General features: G+C 38.9%; 1 protein-coding gene across 1 annotated transcript in view; it reads right to left on the reverse strand.

The window, feature by feature from the left end:
• The window catches only part of DYNC2H1 (dynein cytoplasmic 2 heavy chain 1), a 1,178,830-nt gene that overhangs the window by 1,020,465 nt on the left and 136,574 nt on the right, over nucleotides 1-21,791 (reverse strand). The window contains exon 23 of the mRNA XM_053705582.1: nucleotides 826-981. Within this exon, the coding sequence (XP_053561557.1) occupies nucleotides 826-981 (156 nt within the window). The remainder of the gene's footprint in view (nucleotides 1-825; nucleotides 982-21,791) is intronic.

Genomic DNA, 21,791 nt, shown 5'->3' on the forward strand with positions numbered 1-21,791 from the left:
TGGTGCTCCTTCAATAGAGGATACCAAGAGAATGAAGCACAGTTGATAATAGAAGTAAATTGGAAATTTGTTTAAAACGGAATGCTCTATCTGAATCAGGAAGAAAAATGGGTTTCATGTCCCTTTAAATAGAATATACTGGGGACCAGTACAAAATATAAGGTATAGAGAGAAACTTTTCCCTTTTTTGCATCTATCTCTCAATAAAAAAAATAAAAACACACCCACATACAGTATATATCTGCCTCTGTCTATCTGGCTTGTCTCTGTATATACATATTAATATTTATAGAGCTCAGCTAAGATAGACCTACGAGCCCTGACCAAATGATACTCCCTACACCTATGGAGTTAGACCATTTGGCAATTATTATACATAACTAACACATGACAATGCATATGTGCGTGTATCTAAATACAAAGAAACGTATCTAACTATTATAAAAGATGTGCAATAAGCACCAAAACAATCAAGGTCATATTTTCTTTTCTACTTGTTTTGTAGTTATTCAAGATAAAAAGATTAAGATTATGGTACAGAACATAAGAATATGTTATTACAAATGTTTGAAGACTGAAATTAGCAGTGGAAATAAAGCAAATGGCAAGAAGTTCTAAGGGTTTCATAAAGAGACAACTTCAAAGACTTCTGTTGTAGGCTATAAACGTAAGGCTTTATCTCACAAGGATATTCCCGCTGACCATCACAGTAAAATGTCACAGATCTTAAAATATATTTTTCAATGAAGCATAAAGGAGAATACCATGCAGTCATAATGTTATTATAAAAGATAAGTCACATGTATTTAATGATTTTAAAAGTACCTGAAAGAAATCCAGTCTTCTCCTGCTTTCTCATTAAAACCTTGATAGAATTCTTCATACAATGACCATGTTTTTGTATAGCCCTCAATATCTATTCTAATCTCATCAGCGAGGAAGAAATCTGGAGCTTCTAAACCGAAGTGCATACAATCCTCACTGAAATAGTGCATATAAAAAAACATTAATGCTTTTTAAAGTCATACTCAGACATAAAATTAAATGTATGCTTACCTGATAAATTCATTTATTTAATGATGGTGAGAGTCCACAAGCCATCACATTAATCTCCAGACCACTAGCAGGAAGCAAAACACCCAACATAACAGAGCTTTTTATCCTTCCCACTATACTATAATCCCTCAGTCATACATACTGCCAAAAGAAATTTAGAAAAGAAGGAAAGATAAAGAAGGTTGAGTGAAATAATAGCCAGTACTGCTGCCAACTGTACAGAAAAAAAGGAAGGGTCTTTCACCATCATGAAAGAAATTAATTTAACAGGTCAACATAAATTTTGTTTTCTTTCATAAAATGGTGAGCGTCCATGAGCCATCACGTATGGCATTCTATGCCCAAACAGTGAAGTCATCAAGACCACCATGAAAAGGGGTGGGATAACAGTAAAGGCAGGTATGATACTAAACAGGCACAGCACCTGCACAACTTTCTTTCTACTTCCATACTTTGAAGGACTAAAGGAAGAGAAGTGTTGGAGAAGAGCACACGCCTTTTGCAGCTTAAAGGGACAGTCTAGGCCAAAATAAACTTTCATGATTCAGATAGAGCATGTAATTTTAAACAATTTTCCAATTTACTTTTATCACCAATTTTGTTTTGCTCTCTTGGTATTCTTAGTTGAAAGCATAACCTAGGAGGTTCATATGCTAATTTCTTAGACCTTGAAGCCCACCTCTTTCAGATTGCATTTTAACAGTTTTTCACCACTAGAAGGTGTTAGTTCACGTATTTCATATAGATAACACTGTGCTTGTGCACGAGAAGTTATCTGGGAGCAGGCACTGATTGGCTAGACTGCAAGTCTGTCAAAAGAACTGAAAAAAGGGGCAGTTTGCAGAGGCTTAGATACAAGATAATCACAGAGGTTAAAAGTATATTAATATAACTGTGTTGGTAATGCAAAACTGGGGAATGGGTAATAAAGGGATTATCTATCTTTTAAAACAATAACAATTCTGGTGTAGACTGTCCCTTTAAATCTGCATTGTTTCACTGATACGGAATATATTATGAATCTCAGAAAATAAATCTCTTTGGGGGTTGATTTTCCAACTGTCGTACGCAGGAACTGAAGAGCTTTGCTTGTATGATCCTTTATTCTGTACCAGAATGTCGTCTAGATAAGGAGCTACTGCAATCCCCTGAGCCCTCACTACGAGCAAAAGAGCTCTGAGAAACTTTGTAAAAATTATTTGTGCCATTGATAGACCAAAGGAAAGTGACACAAATTCATAAAGCCTGTTTAAAAGGCAAATCTGAGGAGTTCAATATGATCAATGTGAATATGGGTATGTAAGGAGGCATCTTTTAAACATATGGTAGACATAAATTGCCCCTCCTGCAGCTATAAGTCCTTTTGATCGTCTGAGAGCCTGATGCTTAAGAGGACTGGAGCTCCGGAGTGCGCTTAATAGAACGTGGTAAATTTAAAGTACCTAAAACTCTGCCTTGTTTGTAGGTACTATGGTGAGGAAATGGGTCAAATGAGTTAGAGCAGGGTTCTTCAAGCTTTTTTCCCTAGACCTAGTGCTATAATACCACATACCTTTACAATCCTATTTTTATGCTTGGTCTGAAAATATCTGAAGTAATTTACAATAAGATAGCTGCAATTTTTGGCAAAGTGACTAAAATGTGTGCGTATTTTCCTGATTGTAGTCAAACTTGAAAGTGTTGTAAAATGTAGTAACACACTCTCATATAACACAGACACACCCCACACACTCTGATACAACACACACACTCATAAGACACACACACACCACACACTTTCATGCAGCACACATACCACACACACAAGTCGCGACCCAGTAAAAAAAGTCCTGACCTGTGGTTTGAAGAACCCTGGGTTAGAGAACCCCTGTCAAAGAAGTGAATATCGGCACTTCAAGTTTACTACTTGCAGGAGGGAAAAATTAAGGCATTATGGGAGGGATTAAAAACTCTATTATGCTGGGTGTTTTGTCTCCTCCTAGCAGACTGGAGTTTAATCCCACATGTGATGGCTCGTGGACCTCACTATTTTATGAAAGAAAAAAGCTCTTATTCTTAATTTTAAACTAATTTATTTTAAGTTGGGAGTAAAATGGACATGTTTAAACAACAATAAAAACCAAAATGTATGCTTAACTGATAAATTTCTTTCTTTCCAGGTATGGAGAGTCCTCAATTTCATTCCAATTACTAGTGGGATATTCAACTCCTGGCCAGCAGGAGGAGGCAAAGAGAACCCCAGCAGAGCTGTTAAGTGTCACTTCCCTTACCCATAATCCCCAGTCATTCGGCCGAAGGAAAATTGAAATAGAAGATAACACAAAGGTATAGAGGTGTCTGAGGTTTGTACAAAAAACTGCAGTCTTAAATTTAAATAAGGGCCGTGGACTCTCCATGCCTGAAAAGAAAGAAATTTATGAGGTAAGCATAAATTTTGTTTTCTTTCCTATGGCATGGAGGATCCACAATTTCATTTTAACTAGTAGTGGGAACCAATACCCAAGCTAGAGGACACATAATGAAAGGGAGGGAGAACAAAATAGGCGGACCTAAACAGAAGACACCACCGCTTAAAGAACTTTTCTCCCAAAGGAAGCCTAAGCAGAGGCAAAAGTATCAAATCTGTAAAATTTGAAAAAAGGTATGCCATGAAGACCATGTGGCCGCCTTGCAAATTAGTTCCACAGAAGCTTCATTTTGAAAGCCCAGGAAGAAGATACAGCCCTAGTGGAATGAGCCGTAATTCTCTCAGAAGGCTGGTTGACCAGTTGTCTCATAAGCCAATCGAATAACAACTTCACATAACCAAAAAAAAAAAAAATAAAGAATAGAAGAAGTGGCCTTCTGGCCATTATGTCTATCAGGGAACACAACAAAAAAAGAATAGTAGATTGTCGAAAGACTCCAGTCATCTGCAGATAGAACTTCAGAGCATGCAAAACAACCAGGTTATGCCACAGACATTTCTTATGAGAAGAAGGAATAGGACAAAAAGGAACTACAAATTCCAGATTGATATAGCGGTCCGCCACCACCTTAGGAAGAAATTCCAATGCAGTATGAAGGATCGCCTTATCCGCATGAAAAATAAGGGAACAGAGTAAATAACCCTGTTTTTTTATATAGGGGGTAGCATAGATGTTGGAAACTAAGCAAGGACTACCTTGCCGTCTTCCAACTGCTTAAAGCCACCATTACTTTTACTAAAGAGATTGACATGGACACAGCATAGCCCCAATCCTTACTTGCAGGGAAAAGTAAACATTAAAGGATTAAATATCTTCAGATACAACTTTGCACGTCCTTCCAATGATAGAGGCAAAAAATGACTGGAGATTATGGGTAACGGAAGTGACACTTAACAGCTCTGCTGGAGTGCTCTTTGCCTCCTCCTGCTGGCCAGGAATTGAATATAACACTAGTAATTAGAATGAAATTGTGGACTCTCCATGCCATAGGAAAGAAATACTCATATTAATTAATTAGAGCATTTTATTATTACACTAATGACCCTTGGAAAACTGCAAAAGCGATAACTGCAGCAGGACACACTTGGTGGTTTGTGGAGAAAAGAGTATAAACATATAGTTACCAAATTACATTCAAGTGAAAATAAAATGATATAATAAATTATACCAGTGTAGAAGTAACTTCCCAACCAAATATGTGTGTGTGTGGGGGGGGGGGGGGGGAGAGAAAGAAACATAAGCTTTTACCAGTCATAAAGGCTTTTAACTTTGTACTGTAATAAAAACATAACTAAAAATTATATTCATCTTGTTTTAAAAACCATAAGTGGACAAATCCCTGCACAAACAACATCAATAATAAAAAAAAAACATTCACAACTAATAACTTCCACAATGGCAGACCTGCTGCAGTCTTTTTGTTGATGGTTGATGTCAAACTAAATCCATACATAATAATGAACTACAAAACTCCATCCCTTGTGTATCTTGCTTGGGGGAATTTCAACAAGTATACTGCTTAATAAAATATGCATCTCTAAAGCATATTAAATGTGCGCTGTAAAAATCATAACCGTATTATGCATAAATACTTGCATTAGAGAGACATGAAACTCACATTTTTTCTTTCATGACTCAGATAGAGTGTGTAATTTTAAACAAGTTTCCTATTTACTTCTATTATCTTATTTGTTTTGTTCTCTTGGTATCCTTTATTAAAAAGGTTACCTAGGTAGGCTCAGGAGCTGCTGATTGGTGGCTGCACATGTATGCCTCATGTTACTGGCTCCCCCAGTGTTTTGCTAGCTCCCAATAGTGCAATGCTGCTGCTTCTTCAACAAAGGATACCAAGAGAATTAAGCAAATCAGATTAAATAAGAAAATTGTTTTAGAAAAAATTCTGTATCTGAATCATGAAAGAAACAATTTGGGTTTTATTTCCCTTTAATAGTAGATATCAAAATTTGTGTTGAAAGCAAAATGCAAATTTACATTCAGGCTTGAAGTTTTTTCTTAACTTTTACAAACAAAAACATAATTTATGTAAGTACTTACCTGATAAATTCATTTCTTTCATATTGGCAAGAGTCCATGAGCTAGTGACGTATGGGATATACAATCCTAACAGGAGGGGCAAAGTTTCCCAAACCTTAAAATGCCTATAAATACACCCCTCACCACACCCACAATTCAGTTTAACGAATAGCCAAGAAGTGAGGTGATAAAGAAAGCATTAACAAAGGAATTTGAAAATAATTGTGCTTTATACAAAAAAATCATAACCACCATAAAAAAAGGGGTGGGCCTCATGGACTCTTGCCAATATGAAAGAAATGAATTTATCAGGTAAGTTTTTACATAAATTATGTTTTCTTTCATGTAATTGGCATGAAGTAAGAGTCCATGAACTAGTGACGTATGGGATAGTAATACCCAAGATGTGGAACTCCACGCAAGAGTCACTAGAGAGGGAGGGATAAAAATAAAAACAGCCATTAGCCGCTGAAAAAATTAATCCACAACCCAAGATATAAGTTTAATCTCATAAATGAAAGGAAAAGACAAATCAAAAGCAGAAGAATCAAACTGAAACAGCTGTCTGAAGTACTTTTCTACCAAAAACTGCTTCAGAAGAAGCAAATACATCAAAACGGTAGAATTTAGTAATTGTATGCAAAGAAGACCAAGTTGCTGCTTTGCAAATCTGATCAATTGAAGCTTCCTTCTTAAAAGCCCACGAAGAAGAGACTGATCTAGTAGAATGAGCTGTAATTCTCTGAGGCGGGGCTTGACCCGACTCCAAATAAGCTTGATGAATCAAAAACTTTAACCACAAAGCCAAGGAAACAGCAGAAGCCTTCTGACCTTTCCTAGAACCAGAAAATATAACAAATAGACTAGAAGTCTTCCTGAAATCTTTAGTAGCTTCAACATAATATTTCAAAGCTCTTACCACATCCAAAGAATGTAAGGATCTCTCCAAAGAATACTTGGGATTAGGACACAAGGAAGGAACAACGATTTCTCTATTAATGTTGTTAGAATTCACAACTTTAGGTAAGAATTTAAATGAAGTCCGCAAAACCGCCTTATCCTGATGAAAAATCGGAAAAGGAGATTCACAAGAGAAAGTGGATAATTCAGAAACTCTTCTAGCAAAAGAGATGGCCAAAAGAAACAACACTTTCCAAGAAAGTAGTTTAATGTCCAAAGAATGCATGGGCTCAAACGGAGGAGCCTGTAAAGCCTTCAAAACTAAATTAAGAGGATTTATCAGTGTCAATATCTGAGGCAGGATCTTCTGAATCAGATAGATCCTCATCAGAGAAGGATAATTCAGTATGTTGCTGGTCATCTGAAATTTCATCAGCCTTACGAGAAGTTTTAAAAGACCTTTTAACTTTATTAGAAGGCGGAATGGCAGACAAAGCCTTCTGAATAGAATCAAAAAGAAATTATTTTAAATTTACAGGTATATCTTGTGCATTAGATGTTGAGGGAACAGCAACAGGTAATGAACTACTACCGATGGATACATTTTCTGCATGTAAAAGTTTATCATGACAACTATTACAAACCACAGCTGGAGGTATAATCACCACAAGTTTACAACAAATGCACTTAGCTTTGGTAGAACTGTTATCAGGCAGCAGGGATCCAACAGTGAATTCTGAGACAGGATCAGATTGAGATATCTTGCAAATGTAAGAGAAAAAAAAACATATAAAGCAAAATTATAAATTTCCTTATATGGCAGTTTCAGGAATGGGAAAAATGCAAACAGAATAGCCCTCTGACATAGAAAAAGGCAAGAGGCAAATCGGAATGGGGTCGAAAATAATGAAAATATTTGGCGCCAAGTATGACGCACAACAAACAGAAAAATATTTATTGCCGCCAAAAACATCCGTAAACGACACACTCGCATCATAGATGACACAACATTGTGAAAGGACCCGGCGTCAAAGCCAGAAATTACGAATTTGCGTCAACGAACGGAACTTCGCAACAAAAAAATCTAACGCGAAGAATGACGCAATAAACTTTAGCATTTTGCGCCCTTGCGAGCCTAATTCTGCCCGCGAATTTGAAAAATGACAGTCAATTGAAAAAAGACTACACCCCAGGTAAGAAATACATTTCTAAAAAATGCATTTTCCAGATATGAAACTGACAGTCTGCAAAAGGAAATATACTGAAAGCTGAATCATGGCAAAGTACAAAACATATCTTTAGAACTTTATATAAATACATAAAGTGCCAAACCATAGCTGAGAGTGTCTTAAGTAATGAAAACATACTTACCTGAAGACAACCATCCACATAGCCAAACCAGTACTGAAACAGTTATCAGTAGAGGTAATGGAATATGAGAGTATATCGTCGATCTGAAAAGGGAGGTAGGAGATAAATCTCTACGACTGATAACAGAGAACCTATGAAATAGATCCCCGTGAGGAAAACCATTGCATTCAATAGGTGATACTCCCTTCACATCCCTCTGACATTCACTGTACTCTGAAACGGGCTTCAAAAATGCTGAGAAGTGCATATCAACGTAGAAATCTTAGCACAAACTTACTTCACCACCTCCATAGGAGGCAAAGTTTGTAAAACTGAATTGTGGGTGTGGTGAGGGGTGTATTTATAGGCATTTTGAGGTTTGGGAAACTTTGCCCCTCCTGGTAGGATTGTATATCCCATACGTCACTAGCTCATGGACTCTTGCCAATTACATGAAAGAAATTGTATTTAATGTAATAATGAAACTCCTGTTATAATAGTTTCTGAAAACAAAGTTGATATTGTAATCAAGAGATCAAAATTCAGAGGGTTCCTTTTAGTTCTATCGTAAAATCCTGCTGTCTTGGCAAGGGGGCTGAACAAGATCATTCCATCTCATGTTAACCTGCAGATTTCCATTTTGCCAGAAGGAATGTAAGCTGGCAAGTTTAAAAATATATGTTTGTGAAAGAAGAAATGAATGCACGGTAAATTACGCTGGAAACTGAATGATATGATTTGTATGTGCTTTAAAATAAAAGTTGCTATCAGTGCCAGGTGCTCCCTGTCACATTTACTATCTCCTGCTAGATCCACTATTTCAGAGAGCTTGCTTGTTGTGCAGAAGTCAGCTTGCAACTCACAAGGAGATCTACAGTATGTTCAGCCTCTTTTCTTTTAGAATTCTTGGGGGCTGCCAGTGCAAAGGTCAGTGTGATATTTCTCACCAAGCTCAACAATTTTAGAACTGAAGACCTAAATTCAATACATATGTAAAAAAAACAACTCCCATAAGATTACTCCCATAAGCCCACAGTACTCCCCTGTCTGAAAGACTGATATCAACAGAAATTAGTACACCTATGGGAACATAATAAACTGTTCTTCTTAGTAGCATTAAAACAGATTGTCTGTAGAGTTAAAATCCATAAATTCTATGGCTGGTATAGTGCAGCGCAACAAACCACTAAGCAGTCAGTTCCTTGGCAAGGCTTATGCACAGTAAAAACAAAAAAGCAAAAAGATGCACCAAATTTTAAATATCTAAATATGAATTATGGACTACCAGGTAGTCATTAAACACTTTCTTTATCCGTTTTAAAAACAAACTCTACAGACTGAAGCAAAGAAACAGCCCATACTACCATTCTACAAAATGAACACCAACAAGAAAGGAAAGCAAGAGGGTACAAGTCTCATATATACCACATGTAGCTGATTTTGACAGTATAATAGTGTGTCATGTTTTTGTTATTTTCTTTTCTGATGTGTACTGTTCCTTTAATTGGCAGTTCCTTTATTCCCTTTATAACCATGCATTACCCACAAGACTTTGCTTGTTATTGATTCATCCCCCTGAGTAGGGATTACTCTCAACACGCCTCCTACCTGTATCAGCTGTCCTCAGCACTACAGCCTGACCGCAACTCCTAAGCACTCAGCCGCATCTGACTTACGTCACTACCTGAGACCGCCTCCTTTGAGCTTGCTACTTCGCGGTCAAACAATTCCTCCTCTGATCCTCAGAACAGGAACTAAGACTGAATCTTCTGTAAGTACTTACCAACTTTCCATTATATTATTGCATATTGACATCCTGCACTAACTCCATATTGCCAGTACTTTTGAAACTGTATTAGGACTCGTATTATTATCAGTATGCCGTAATCAGTTAACCCGGTTACTATAGCTGCACTATATTATCCTGTTCAGTATACAGCTCTCCTTAAACCTCTGTTCACATTGAATACTTACAGTCTGTATTAGCATATTATGTTCCTGAATAACCTCAAGGAATATGTACTATTAGGGAATTGCAACTTATTACTTTTTCATGTGATATATATATTCTGACCACATTTTCTCCTTATTGGAAGTACCTCTGAGTCCACATACCTCTCCTGGTATATATACTTGCTTATGCACTTCTGTTGTGATCACGCTTGCCAAGTAGAAGAGGTCTTATTGCCTGAACTCAGTAATAGGATTCCTGAAGCTTTTGGCAGAATAAATTGTTAAATCTGCATATTTGATTCTTTCTAGTTCAACTACAAGCCATCATTACAGAAATAAGTCCAAAAAAAAAAAAACAAACATGGATCAAGCAGATTTACCCACTCATATGTATAATCTCTCACAGAGAGTAAATCAGTTGTCACAAGGGTTAAGGGAGCTGCAGATAGAAAACCAGACCCTGCGTGACATAATAAAAGATACCGCCTCCCCAAAACAAGTTACAGCGGATTCAGTAAATGAACCAATAGTTTCACCCCCAGAAAAGTTCTATGGGGATAGAAGCCAGTTCAGGGATTTTAAAAATTCCTGTTATTTATTGTTTACTCTTAAACCTAAGACATATACTACTGATAAACAAAAAGTTCTCACGGTGATCTCATTTTTAAGAGCTGAACCAAGGAAGGCGAATTCATATTTCGAACAGGATGATCCAATATTAGATTCTCTTGAGGCATTCTTTCAAGCCATGGCCTTGCTCTATGATGATCCCTGTAAACAAATAACTTCAGAAACTTTAATGAGAGCATTAAAACAGGGCAAGAGACCAGTTGAGGACTATATAGCTGAATTCCAAAAGGTATCAAAGGATTCTCAATGGAATAACAGCTCTCTTAGGAATCAGTTTAGGTTAGGTCTTTCAGAGGGTCTGAAAGATGAACTTTCTAGAATTAAGATACCTGAGAATTTAGATAACCTCATGTCATTATCCATTAATATTGATAGACGCCTTAGAGAGCGCAAAAAGGAAAAAATCTCCATTGATTTGTACACCAAGAGAGCACCTAGTAGTGGGTTTCAAACTCCAAAAGTAGTTGAGGAGCCTATGGAAATAGGAGTTATAAGAGGCCCATTAACTCCAGAAGAGAAGAGAAGAAGAAGAGACAACAACCTCTGTTTATACTGCACATCCAAGACACATGAGGTTAAGGACTGTCCCAATCTTGCCAGAACCAAAAAAACAGAATTTATGTTTACCTGATAAATTACTTTCTCCAACGGTGTGTCCGGTCCACGGCGTCATCCTTACTTGTGGGATATTCTCTTCCCCAACAGGAAATGGCAAAGAGCCCAGCAAAGCTGGTCACATGATCCCTCCTAGGCTCCGCCTACCCCAGTCATTCGACCGACGTTAAGGAGGAATATTTGCATAGGAGAAACCATATGGTACCGTGGTGACTGTAGTTAAAGAAAATAAATTATCAGACCTGATTAAAAAAACCAGGGCGGGCCGTGGACCGGACACACCGTTGGAGAAAGTAATTTATCAGGTAAACATAAATTCTGTTTTCTCCAACATAGGTGTGTCCGGTCCACGGCGTCATCCTTACTTGTGGGAACCAATACCAAAGCTTTAGGACACGGATGAAGGGAGGGAGCAAATCAGGTCACCTAAATGGAAGGCACCACGGCTTGCAAAACCTTTCTCCCAAAAATAGCCTCAGAAGAAGCAAAAGTATCAAACTTGCAAAATTTGGTAAAAGTGTGCAGTGAAGACCAAGTCGCTGCCCTACATATCTGATCAACAGAAGCCTCGTTCTTGAAGGCCCAAGTGGAAGCCACAGCCCTAGTGGAATGAGCTGTGATTCTTTCGGGAGGCTGCCGTCCGGCAGTCTCGTAAGCCAATCTGATGATGCTTTTAATCCAAAAAGAGAGAGAGGTAGAAGTTGCTTTTTGACCTCTCCTTTTACCGGAATAAACAACAAACAAGGAAGATGTTTGTCTAAAATCCTTTGTAGCATCCAAATAGAATTTTAGAGCGCGAACAACATCCAAATTGTGCAACAAACGTTCCTTCTTTGAAACTGGTTTCGGACACAGAGAAGGTACGATAATCTCCTGGTTAATGTTTTTGTTAGAAACAACTTTTGGAAGAAAACCAGGTTTAGTACGTAAAACCACCTTATCTGCATGGAACACCAGATAAGGAGGAGAACACTGCAGAGCAGATAATTCTGAAACTCTTCTGGCAGAAGAAATTGCAACTAAAAACAAAACTTTCCAAGATAATAACTTAATATCAACGGAATGCAAGGGTTCAAACGGAACCCCCTGAAGAACTGAAAGAACTAAATTGAGACTCCAAGGAGGAGTCAAAGGTTTGTAAACAGGCTTCATTCTAACCAGAGCCTGAACAAAGGCTTGAACATCTGGCACAGCAGCCAGTTTTTTGTGAAGTAACACCGACAAGGCAGAAATCTGTCCCTTCAGGGAACTTGCAGATAATCCTTTTTCCAATCCTTCTTGAAGGAAGGATAGAATCCTAGGAATCTTAACCTTGTCCCAAGGGAATCCTTTAGATTCACACCAACAGATATATTTTTTCCAAATTTTGTGGTAAATCTTTCTAGTTACAGGCTTTCTGGCCTGAACAAGAGTATCGATAACAGAATCTGAGAACCCTCGCTTCGATAAAATCAAGCGTTCAATCTCCAAGCAGTCAGCTGGAGTGAAACCAGATTCGGATGTTCGAACGGACCCTGAACAAGCAGGTCTCGTCTCAAAGGTAGCTTCCAAGGTGGAGCCGATGACATATTCACCAGATCTGCATACCAAGTCCTGCGTGGCCACGCAGGAGCTATCAAGATCACCGACGCCCTCTCCTGATTGATCCTGGCTACCAGCCTGGGGATGAGAGGAAACGGCGGGAACACATAAGCTAGTTTGAAGGTCCAAGGTGCTACTAGTGCATCCACTAGAGCCGCCTTGGGATCCCTGGATCTGGACCCGTAGCAAGGAACTTTGAAGTTCTGACGAGAGGCCAACAGATCCATGTCTGGAATGCCTGCCGATATTATTATATCAAAATACCCAGATAAAATGATTCCTCAAGGCTAAATATGTGTTAATAATGAATCGATTTAGCCCAGAAAAAGTCTACAGTCTTAATAAGCCCTTGTGAAGCCCTTATTTACTTGCTGAATAAACATGGCTTACCGGATCCCATAGGGAAAATGACAGCTTCCAGCATTACATCGTCTTGTTAGAATGTGTCATACCTCAAGCAGCAAGAGACTGCACACTGTTCCCCCAACTGAAGTTAATTGCTCTCAACAGTCCTGTGTGGAACAGCCATGGATTTTAGTGACGGTTGCTAAAATCATTTTCCTCATACAAACAGAAATCTTCATCTCTTTTCTGTTTCTGAGTAAATAGTACATACCAGCACTATTTCAAAATAACAAACTCTTGATTGAATAATAAAAACTACAGTTAAACACTAAAAAACTCTAAGCCATCTCCGTGGAGATGTTGCCTGTACAACGGCAAAGAGAATGACTGGGGTAGGCGGAGCCTAGGAGGGATCATGTGACCAGCTTTGCTGGGCTCTTTGCCATTTCCTGTTGGGGAAGAGAATATCCCACAAGTAAGGATGACGCCGTGGACCGGACACACCTATGTTGGAGAAAGGTAATATAATAAAAAGAAACCCAAAAAAAACAGATAAAACTAAAGACTCTGTTTATTGCCAAATTTTCATATCTTTACAGTGGGATACAAAGCGGATCATGCTGAAGGCCCTCATTGATTCTGGAGCATCCAGTAATTATATAGATAGAGATACTGTGTGTAAAAATAACATATCAATAAAAAAGAAAGTTAATCCTTATGTCTTACGCGTTTTTGATGGTACTCATTGTTCTAATGGACCTATTACTCATCACACCCATCCTCTTATGGTAGTCACACAGGAAGGGCACAGGGAACTACTTAGTTTTGATATCACACCCTCGCCTCTTTCCCTGTTATTCTTGGGTTAAAATGGTTGCAACTACACCAACCATCCATTGACTGGCAAACCTTAAAACCACATTTCCCAGTATTGTAAACAGATATGTCTCTCTAGTATTTGCACTACACACATATCCCAAGAGATGGAAGAGATGGATACTCCCACTTCCACCATACCTCAAGAATACGCTCATTTCATTTCCCAGTATTGTAAACAGACATGTCTCTCTAGTATTTGCACTACACACATATCCCAAGAGATGGAAGAGATGGATACTTCCACTTCCACCATACCTCAAGAATACGCTCGATGTCTTTGATAAAAAAGAAGCAGAAATTTTGCCCCCACATAGGTCTTTTGATTGCCCGATAGAACTTTTGCCAAGATCACCAATCCCATTTGGTCATATATACCCTCTATCACAGCCAGAACTCCAGCATTTAAAGCAATATTTAGATGACAACTTAAAGGGTTTATCAGACCCTCAACTTCACCAGCAGCCGCTGGGATGTTCTTTGTACGATACAAAGACAAAACGTTGAGACCAATCGTTGATTATAGACAACTGAATAAGATAACTGTTAAAAATCGATACCCGTTACCATTAATACCAGGATTGATAGAGCGATTAAGTAAAGCATCCATATACACAAAATTAGACCTTAGGGGCGCTTATAATTTGATCCGTATAAGGAAAAGGGACGAATGACTCACTGCATTTCGTACTAGGTACGGGCTATTCGAATATACAGTGATGCCATTTGGTCTCTGTAACGCCCCCGCCACATTCCAGTATTTTATTAATGAGGTATTTCGGGATATGCTAGACATCTGTGTAATCATCTACCTGGATGACATTCTCATATATTCTAGTCATTATGAGGAACATGTGAAACATATAACCACTGTTCTATCCAGATTAAAAGGAGAATTAACTCTATGCCAAACCAGAGAAGTGTGCCTTCCATACACAAGAAATTTAGGCCTAGATTTGGAGTTTGGCGTTAGCCGTGAAAACCAGCGTTAGAGGCTCCTAACGCTGGTTTTAAGCTACCTCCGGTATTTGGAGTCACTCAAAAAAGGGTCTAACGCTCACTTTTCAGCCGCGACTTTTCCATACCGCAGATCCCCTTACGTCAATTGCGTATCCTATCTTTTCAATGGGATCTTTCTAACTCCGGTATTTAGAGTCGTGTCTGAAGTGAGCGTTAGACATCTAACGACAAAACTCCAGCCGCAGGAAAAAAGTCAGTAGTTAAGAGCTTTCTGGGCTAACGCCGGTTTATAAAGCTCTTAACTACTGTGCTCTAAAGTACACTAACACCCATAAACTACCTATGTACCCATAAACCGAGGTCCCCCCACATCGCCGCCACTCGATTCAATTTTTTTAACCCCTAATCTGCCGACCGCCAACTACGTTATCCTTATGTACCCCTAATCTGCTGCCCCTAACACCGCCGACCCCTGTATTATATTTATTAACCCCTAACCTGCCCCCCACAACGTCGCCGCCAGCTACCTACACCTATAAACCCCTAATCTGCCGACCGCGAAGCGCCGCCACCTACGTTATCCTTATGTACCCCTAATCTGCTGCCCCTAACACCGCCGACCCCTGTATTATATTTATTAACCCCTAACCTGCCCCCCACAACGTCGCCGCCAGCTACCTACACCTATTAACCCCTAATCTGCCGACCGCAAAGCGCCGCCACCTACGTTATCCTTATGTACCCCTAATCTGCTGCCCCTAACACCGCCGACCCCTGTATTATATTTATTAACCCCTAACCTGCCCCCCACAACGTCGCCGCCAGCTACCTACACCTATTAACCCCTAATCTGCCGACCGGACCGCACCGCTATTATTATAAAGTTATTAACCCCTAATCCGCCTCACTAACCCTATAATAAATAGTATTAACCCCTAATCTGCCCTCCCTAACATCGCCGACACCTAACTTCAAACATTAACCCCTAATCTGCCGACTGGAGCTCACCGCTATTCTAATAAATGTATTAACCCCTAAAGCTACGTCTAACCCTAACACTAACACCCCCCTAAGTTAAATATAATTTAAATCTAACGAAATTAATTAACTCTTATTAAATAAATTATTCCTATTTAAAGATAAATACTTACCTGTAAAATAAATCCTAATATAGCTACAATATAAATTATAATTACATTGTAGCTATTTTAGGATTTATATTTATTTTACAGGTAACTTTGCATTTATTTTAACCAGGTACAATAGCTATTAAATAGTTAAGAACTATTTAATAGCTAAAATAGTTAAAATAATTACAAAATTACCTGTAAAATAAATCCTAACCTAAGTTACAATTAAACCTAACACTACACTATCAATAAATTAATTAAATAAACTACCTACAATTACCTACAATTAACCTAACACTACACTATCAATAAATTAATTAAATACAATTCCTACAAATAAATACAATTAAATAAACTAGCTAAAGTACAAAAAATAAAAAAGAACTAAGTTACAAAAAATAAAAAAATATTTACAAACATAATAAAAATATTACAACAATTTTAAACTAATTACACCTACTCTAAGCCCCCTAATAAAATAACAAAGCCCCCCAAAATAAAAAAATGCCCTACCCTATTCTAAATTACTAAAGTTCAAAGCTCTTTTACCTTACCAGCCCTGAACAGGGCCCTTTGCGGGGCATGCCCCAAGAAGTTCAGCTCTTTTGCCTGTAAAAAAAAACATACAATACCCAAGCCCCCCAACATTACAACCCACCACCCACATACCCCTAATCTAACCCAAACCCCCCTTAAATAAACCTAACACTAAGCCCCTGAAGATCTTCCTACCTTGTCTTCACCTCACCGGGTTCACTGATCTGTCCAGAAGAGCTCCTCCGATGTCCTGATCCAAGCCCAAGCGGGGGGCTGAAGAGGTCCATGATCCGGCTGAAGTCTTCATCCAAGCGGGGCAGAAGAGGTCTTCCATCCGATTGAAGGCTTCATCCAAGCGGCATCCATCCGGAGCGAAGCGGCAGCATCCTGAAGACCTCCGACGCGGAACATCCATCCTGGCCGACGACTGAACGACGAATGACGGTTCCTTTAAATGACGTCATCCAAGATGGCATCCCTCGAATTCCGATTGGCTGATAGGATTCTATCAGCCAATCGGAATTAAGGTAGGAATATTCTGATTGGCTGATGGAATCAGCCAATCAGAATCAAGTTCAATCCGATTGGCTGATCCAATCAGCCAATCAGATTGAGCTCGCATTCTATTGGCTGTTCCGATCAGCCAATAGAATGCAAGCTCAATCTGATTGGCTGATTCAATCAGCCAATCAGATTTTTCCTACCTTAATTCCGATTGGCTGATAGAATCCTATCAGCCAATCGGAATTCGAGGGACGCCATCTTGGACGACGTCATTTAAAGGAACCGTCATTCGTCGTTCAGTCGTCGGCCAGGATGGATGTTCCGCGTCGGAGGTCTTCAGGATGCTGCCGCTCCGCTCCGGATGGATGCCGCTTGGATGAAGACTTCAATCGGATGGAAGACCTCTTCTGCCCCGCTTGGATGAAGACTTCAGCCGGATCATGGACCTCTTCAGCCCCCCGCTTGGGCTTGGATCAGGACATCGGAGGAGTTCTTCTGGACAGATCGGTGAACCCGGTGAGGTGAAGACAAGGTAGGAAGATCTTCAGGGGCTTAGTGTTAGGTTTATTTAAGGGGGGTTTGGGTTAGATTAGGGGTATGTGGGTGGTGGGTTGTAATGTTGGGGGGCTTGGGTATTGTATGTTTTTTTTTACAGGCAAAAGAGCTGAACTTCTTGGGGCATGCCCCGCAAAGGGCCCTGTTCAGGGCTGGTAAGGTAAAAGAGCTTTGAACTTTAGTAATTTAGAATAGGGTAGGGCATTTTTTTATTTTGGGGGGCTTTGTTATTTTATTAGGGGGCTTAGAGTAGGTGTAATTAGTTTAAAATTGTTGTAATATTTTTCTTATGTTTGTAAATATTTTTTTATTTTTTGTAACAGTTCTTTTTTATTTTTTGTACTTTAGCTAGTTTATTTAATTGTATTTATTTGTAGGAATTGTATTTAATTCATTTATTGATAGTGTAGTGTTAGGTTAATTGTAGGTAATTGTAGGTAGTTTATTTAATTAATTTATTGATAGTGTAGTGTTAGGTTTAATTGTAACTTAGGTTAGGATTTATTTTACAGGTAATTTTGTAATTATTTTAACTATTTTAGCTATTAAATAGTTCTTAACTATTTAATAGCTATTGTACGTGGTTAAAATAAATACAAAGTTACCTGTAAAATAAATATAAATCCTAAAATAGCTATAATATAATTATAATTTATATTGTAGCTATATTAGGGTTTATTTTACAGGTAAGTATTTATCTTTAAATAGGAATAATTTATTTAATAAGAGTTAATTAATTTTGTTAGATTTAAATTATATTTAACTTAGGGGGGTGTTAGTGTTAGGGTTAGACTTAGCTTTAGGGGTTAAGACATTTATTAGAATAGCGGTGAGCTCCAGTCGGCAGATTAGGGGTTAATGTTTGAAGTTAGGTGTCGGCGATGTTAGGGAGGGCAGATTAGGGGTTAATACTATTTATTATAGGGTTAGTGAGGCGGATTAGGGGTTAATAACTTTATAATAATAGCGGTGCGGTCCGGTCGGCAGATTAGGGGTTAATAAGTGTAGGCAGGTGGAGGCGACGTTGTGGGGGGCAGATTAGGGGTTAATAAATATAATATAGGGGTCGGCGATGTTAGGGCAGCAGATTAGGGGTACATAGGGATAATGTAAGTAGCGGCGGTTTACGTAGCGGCAGATTAGGGGTTAATAATAATATGCAGGGGTCAGCAATAGCGGGGGCGGCAGAATAGGGGTTAATAAGTGTAAGGTTAGGGGTGTTTAGACTCGGGGTACATGTTAGAGTGTTAGGTGCAGACGTAGGAAGTGTTTCCGCATAGCAAACAATGGGGCTGCGTTAGGAGCTGAACGCGGCTTTTTTGCAGGTGTTAGGTTTTTTTTCAGCTCAAACAGCTCCATTGTTTCCTATGGGGGAATCGTGCACGAGCACGTTTTTGAGGCTGGCCGCTTGCGTAAGCAACTCTGGTATCGAGAGTTGAAGCTGCGTTAAATATGCTCTACGCTCCTTTTTTGGAGCCTAACGCAGCCTTTATGTGGACTCTCAATACCAGAGTTATTTTTATGGTGCGGCCAGAAAAAAGCCGGAGTTAGCTACGCGGGTCTTTACCGACAAAACTCCAAATCTAGGCCTTATTTTCTTGGTTATAGAATTACACCCCAAGGTATAAATATGGAAGACACAAAAATCACTGCCATCACAAATTGGCCGCAACCCCGAAATACCAAAGAATTACAAAGATTCCTAGGTTTTCCAAACTTCTAGCGGAAGTTCATTAACAATTTTTCATCAGTAGTAAAACCTTTGACACAACTTACAGGGAAAACAAAACCCTATGTTTGGACATGGAAACTCAACAATCCTTCGAGACACTAAAGATGAAATTCACAACAGCACCCATTCTTCGTTACCCAGATGCTTCCCTCCAGTATATTCTCGAAGTAGACGCATCAGAATACACAATAGGAGCTATCCTATCACAAAGGAAGAATATCAGCGAACCGATACATCCCATTGCTTTTTATTCTCGCTCTCTGACACCTCCTGAGATTAATTACCCTATAGGAGAAAAAGAACTCCTATCTATCAGATCTTCCTTGGAACATTGGAGGCATCTATTGGAAGGAACTGAAATACCAATACTCATCTTTACAGATCATAAGAATCTAGAATACTTGCAAACCAATCGCACCTTATCATCCAGACAACTGAGATGGAGTTTGTTTATCTCTTGGTTTAATTTTCATATCCAATACCGATCCGGCTCTCGTAATGGAAAAGCAGATGCCTTATGCAGACAACCTACTTCACCAAGGTGTATAAGACAACCTGGTACTGTGATTTCCTCAGACCATTTCATCTCATGTACTTCAACTTTCATATCAGAAATCCAATCTGCACAAAGAGATGACCCCAATCTCCACAAATACAACCTAACCTTCCATACCGATGGGTTGTACTACAACAAAATGCTATATATACCACCTACTTTGCGTGATATTGTATTAAAAAACAATCATGATACAGTACTCAGTGGACATACTGGTATTCACAACACATTCAATTACTAAAGTGGTGGCCAAAAATGTTGGAATCTGTAAAAAACTATGTTAATTATTGTACATCCTGCACACAACTTAAAAAAGACCACAAAAAACCATTTGGTTATTTAATGTCGTTACCTATACCGACACGGCCTTGGAAGGAGATTTCTATGGACTTCATCGTGGACTTACCTAAATCCTCTTCATTCACAAGTATATTAGTAGTAATTGATTTGTTCACTAAAATGGCTCATTTCTTACCCATACAGTCCTTAACTACTGCTTCACAAACGGCAAATCTATTCTTAACTAACATAGTCAAACTACATGGTCTACCTTCATCTATACTCACCGACAGAGGGAGTTAATTTACATCCAAATTCTGGGACTCACTTTGTAAAAGATTACATATCAATAGGAAATTAACAACATCCTACCATACACAAACAAATGGTCAATGTGAAAGGACTAACCAGACATTAGAACAATATCTCAGAATCTATTGTTCTCAACAACAAGATAAATGGGCTGATTATTTAGCAACCGCTGAGTTCGCGTATAATAATACAGTGAATAACTCCACACAAAATACCCCATTCTATGTTAATTATGGGTACCATCCTGACTTTGATATACTACCTAACTCACAAGCTGACTGCCCCGTTGTAAATAACTTGGTAAACATCATCTCCCAAAATTTCACTAACCTACAAGATAACATCCAACGAGCTCAAACAAAACAGCAGGTTTACTACAATTTACGACGGCGTCCATCACCTGAGTACAAGATAGGTGATTTGGTTTGGCTTTCCACACGTAACTTAAGGATACCAGCCTCATTTCGGAAGTTTAATCAATTGTATATTGGGCCTTTTCCCATCTCAAAAATGATCAACCCCAATGCAGTTGTTCTGGAATTGCCGGATAGCTACCGAATACATTCATCTTTTCATGTTTCCTTACTTAAACCCTACAAACCTGTTAGAACGCAACCAGAACAAACCTTGGTTCCCCCTAGACCCTATACACCTGAGTTGGAGTATGAGATTTCGGAAGTACTTGACTCTAGAGTTCATCAGGGAATACTCCAGTACTTAATACGTTGGAAAGGCTATTCTGAGGACGAGGACTCCTGGGAACCGGCTTCGAATTTGTCTGCCCCACGGTTGGTTTCTTTGTTCCATAGGAGACATCCGGATCGGCCGTCTACCTGAAAACCTGGAGGTTTTCTTTGGGGGGGTGGGGACCTGTCATGTTTTTGTTATTTTCTTTTCTGATGTGTACTGTTCCTTTAATTGGCGGCTCCTTTATTCCCTTTATAAACATGCATTACCCACAAGACTTTGCTTGTTATTGATTCATCACCCTGAGTAGGGATTACTCTCAACACGCCTCCTACCTGTATCAGCTGTCCTCAGCACTACAGTCTGACCGCAACTCCTAAGCACTCAGCTGCATCTGACTTACGTCGCTACCTGAGACCCCCTCCTTTGAGCTTGCTACTTCGCGGTCAAACAATTCCTCCTCTGATCCTCAGAACCGGAGCTAAGACTGAATCTCCTGTAAGTACTTACCAACTTTCCATTATATTATTGCATATTGACATCCTGCAATAACTCTGTATTGCCAGTACTTTTGAAACTGTATTAGGACTCGTATTATTATCAGTATGCCGTAATCAGTTAACCCGGTTACTATAGCTGCACTATATTATCCTGTTCAGTATACAGCTCTCCTTAAACCTCTGTTCACATTGAATACTTACAGTCTGTATTAGCATATTATGTTCCTGAAT

This window comes from Bombina bombina, chromosome 3, assembly GCF_027579735.1.
Source record: "Bombina bombina isolate aBomBom1 chromosome 3, aBomBom1.pri, whole genome shotgun sequence".
In the NCBI taxonomy this organism is placed as follows: Eukaryota; Metazoa; Chordata; class Amphibia; order Anura; family Bombinatoridae; genus Bombina; species Bombina bombina.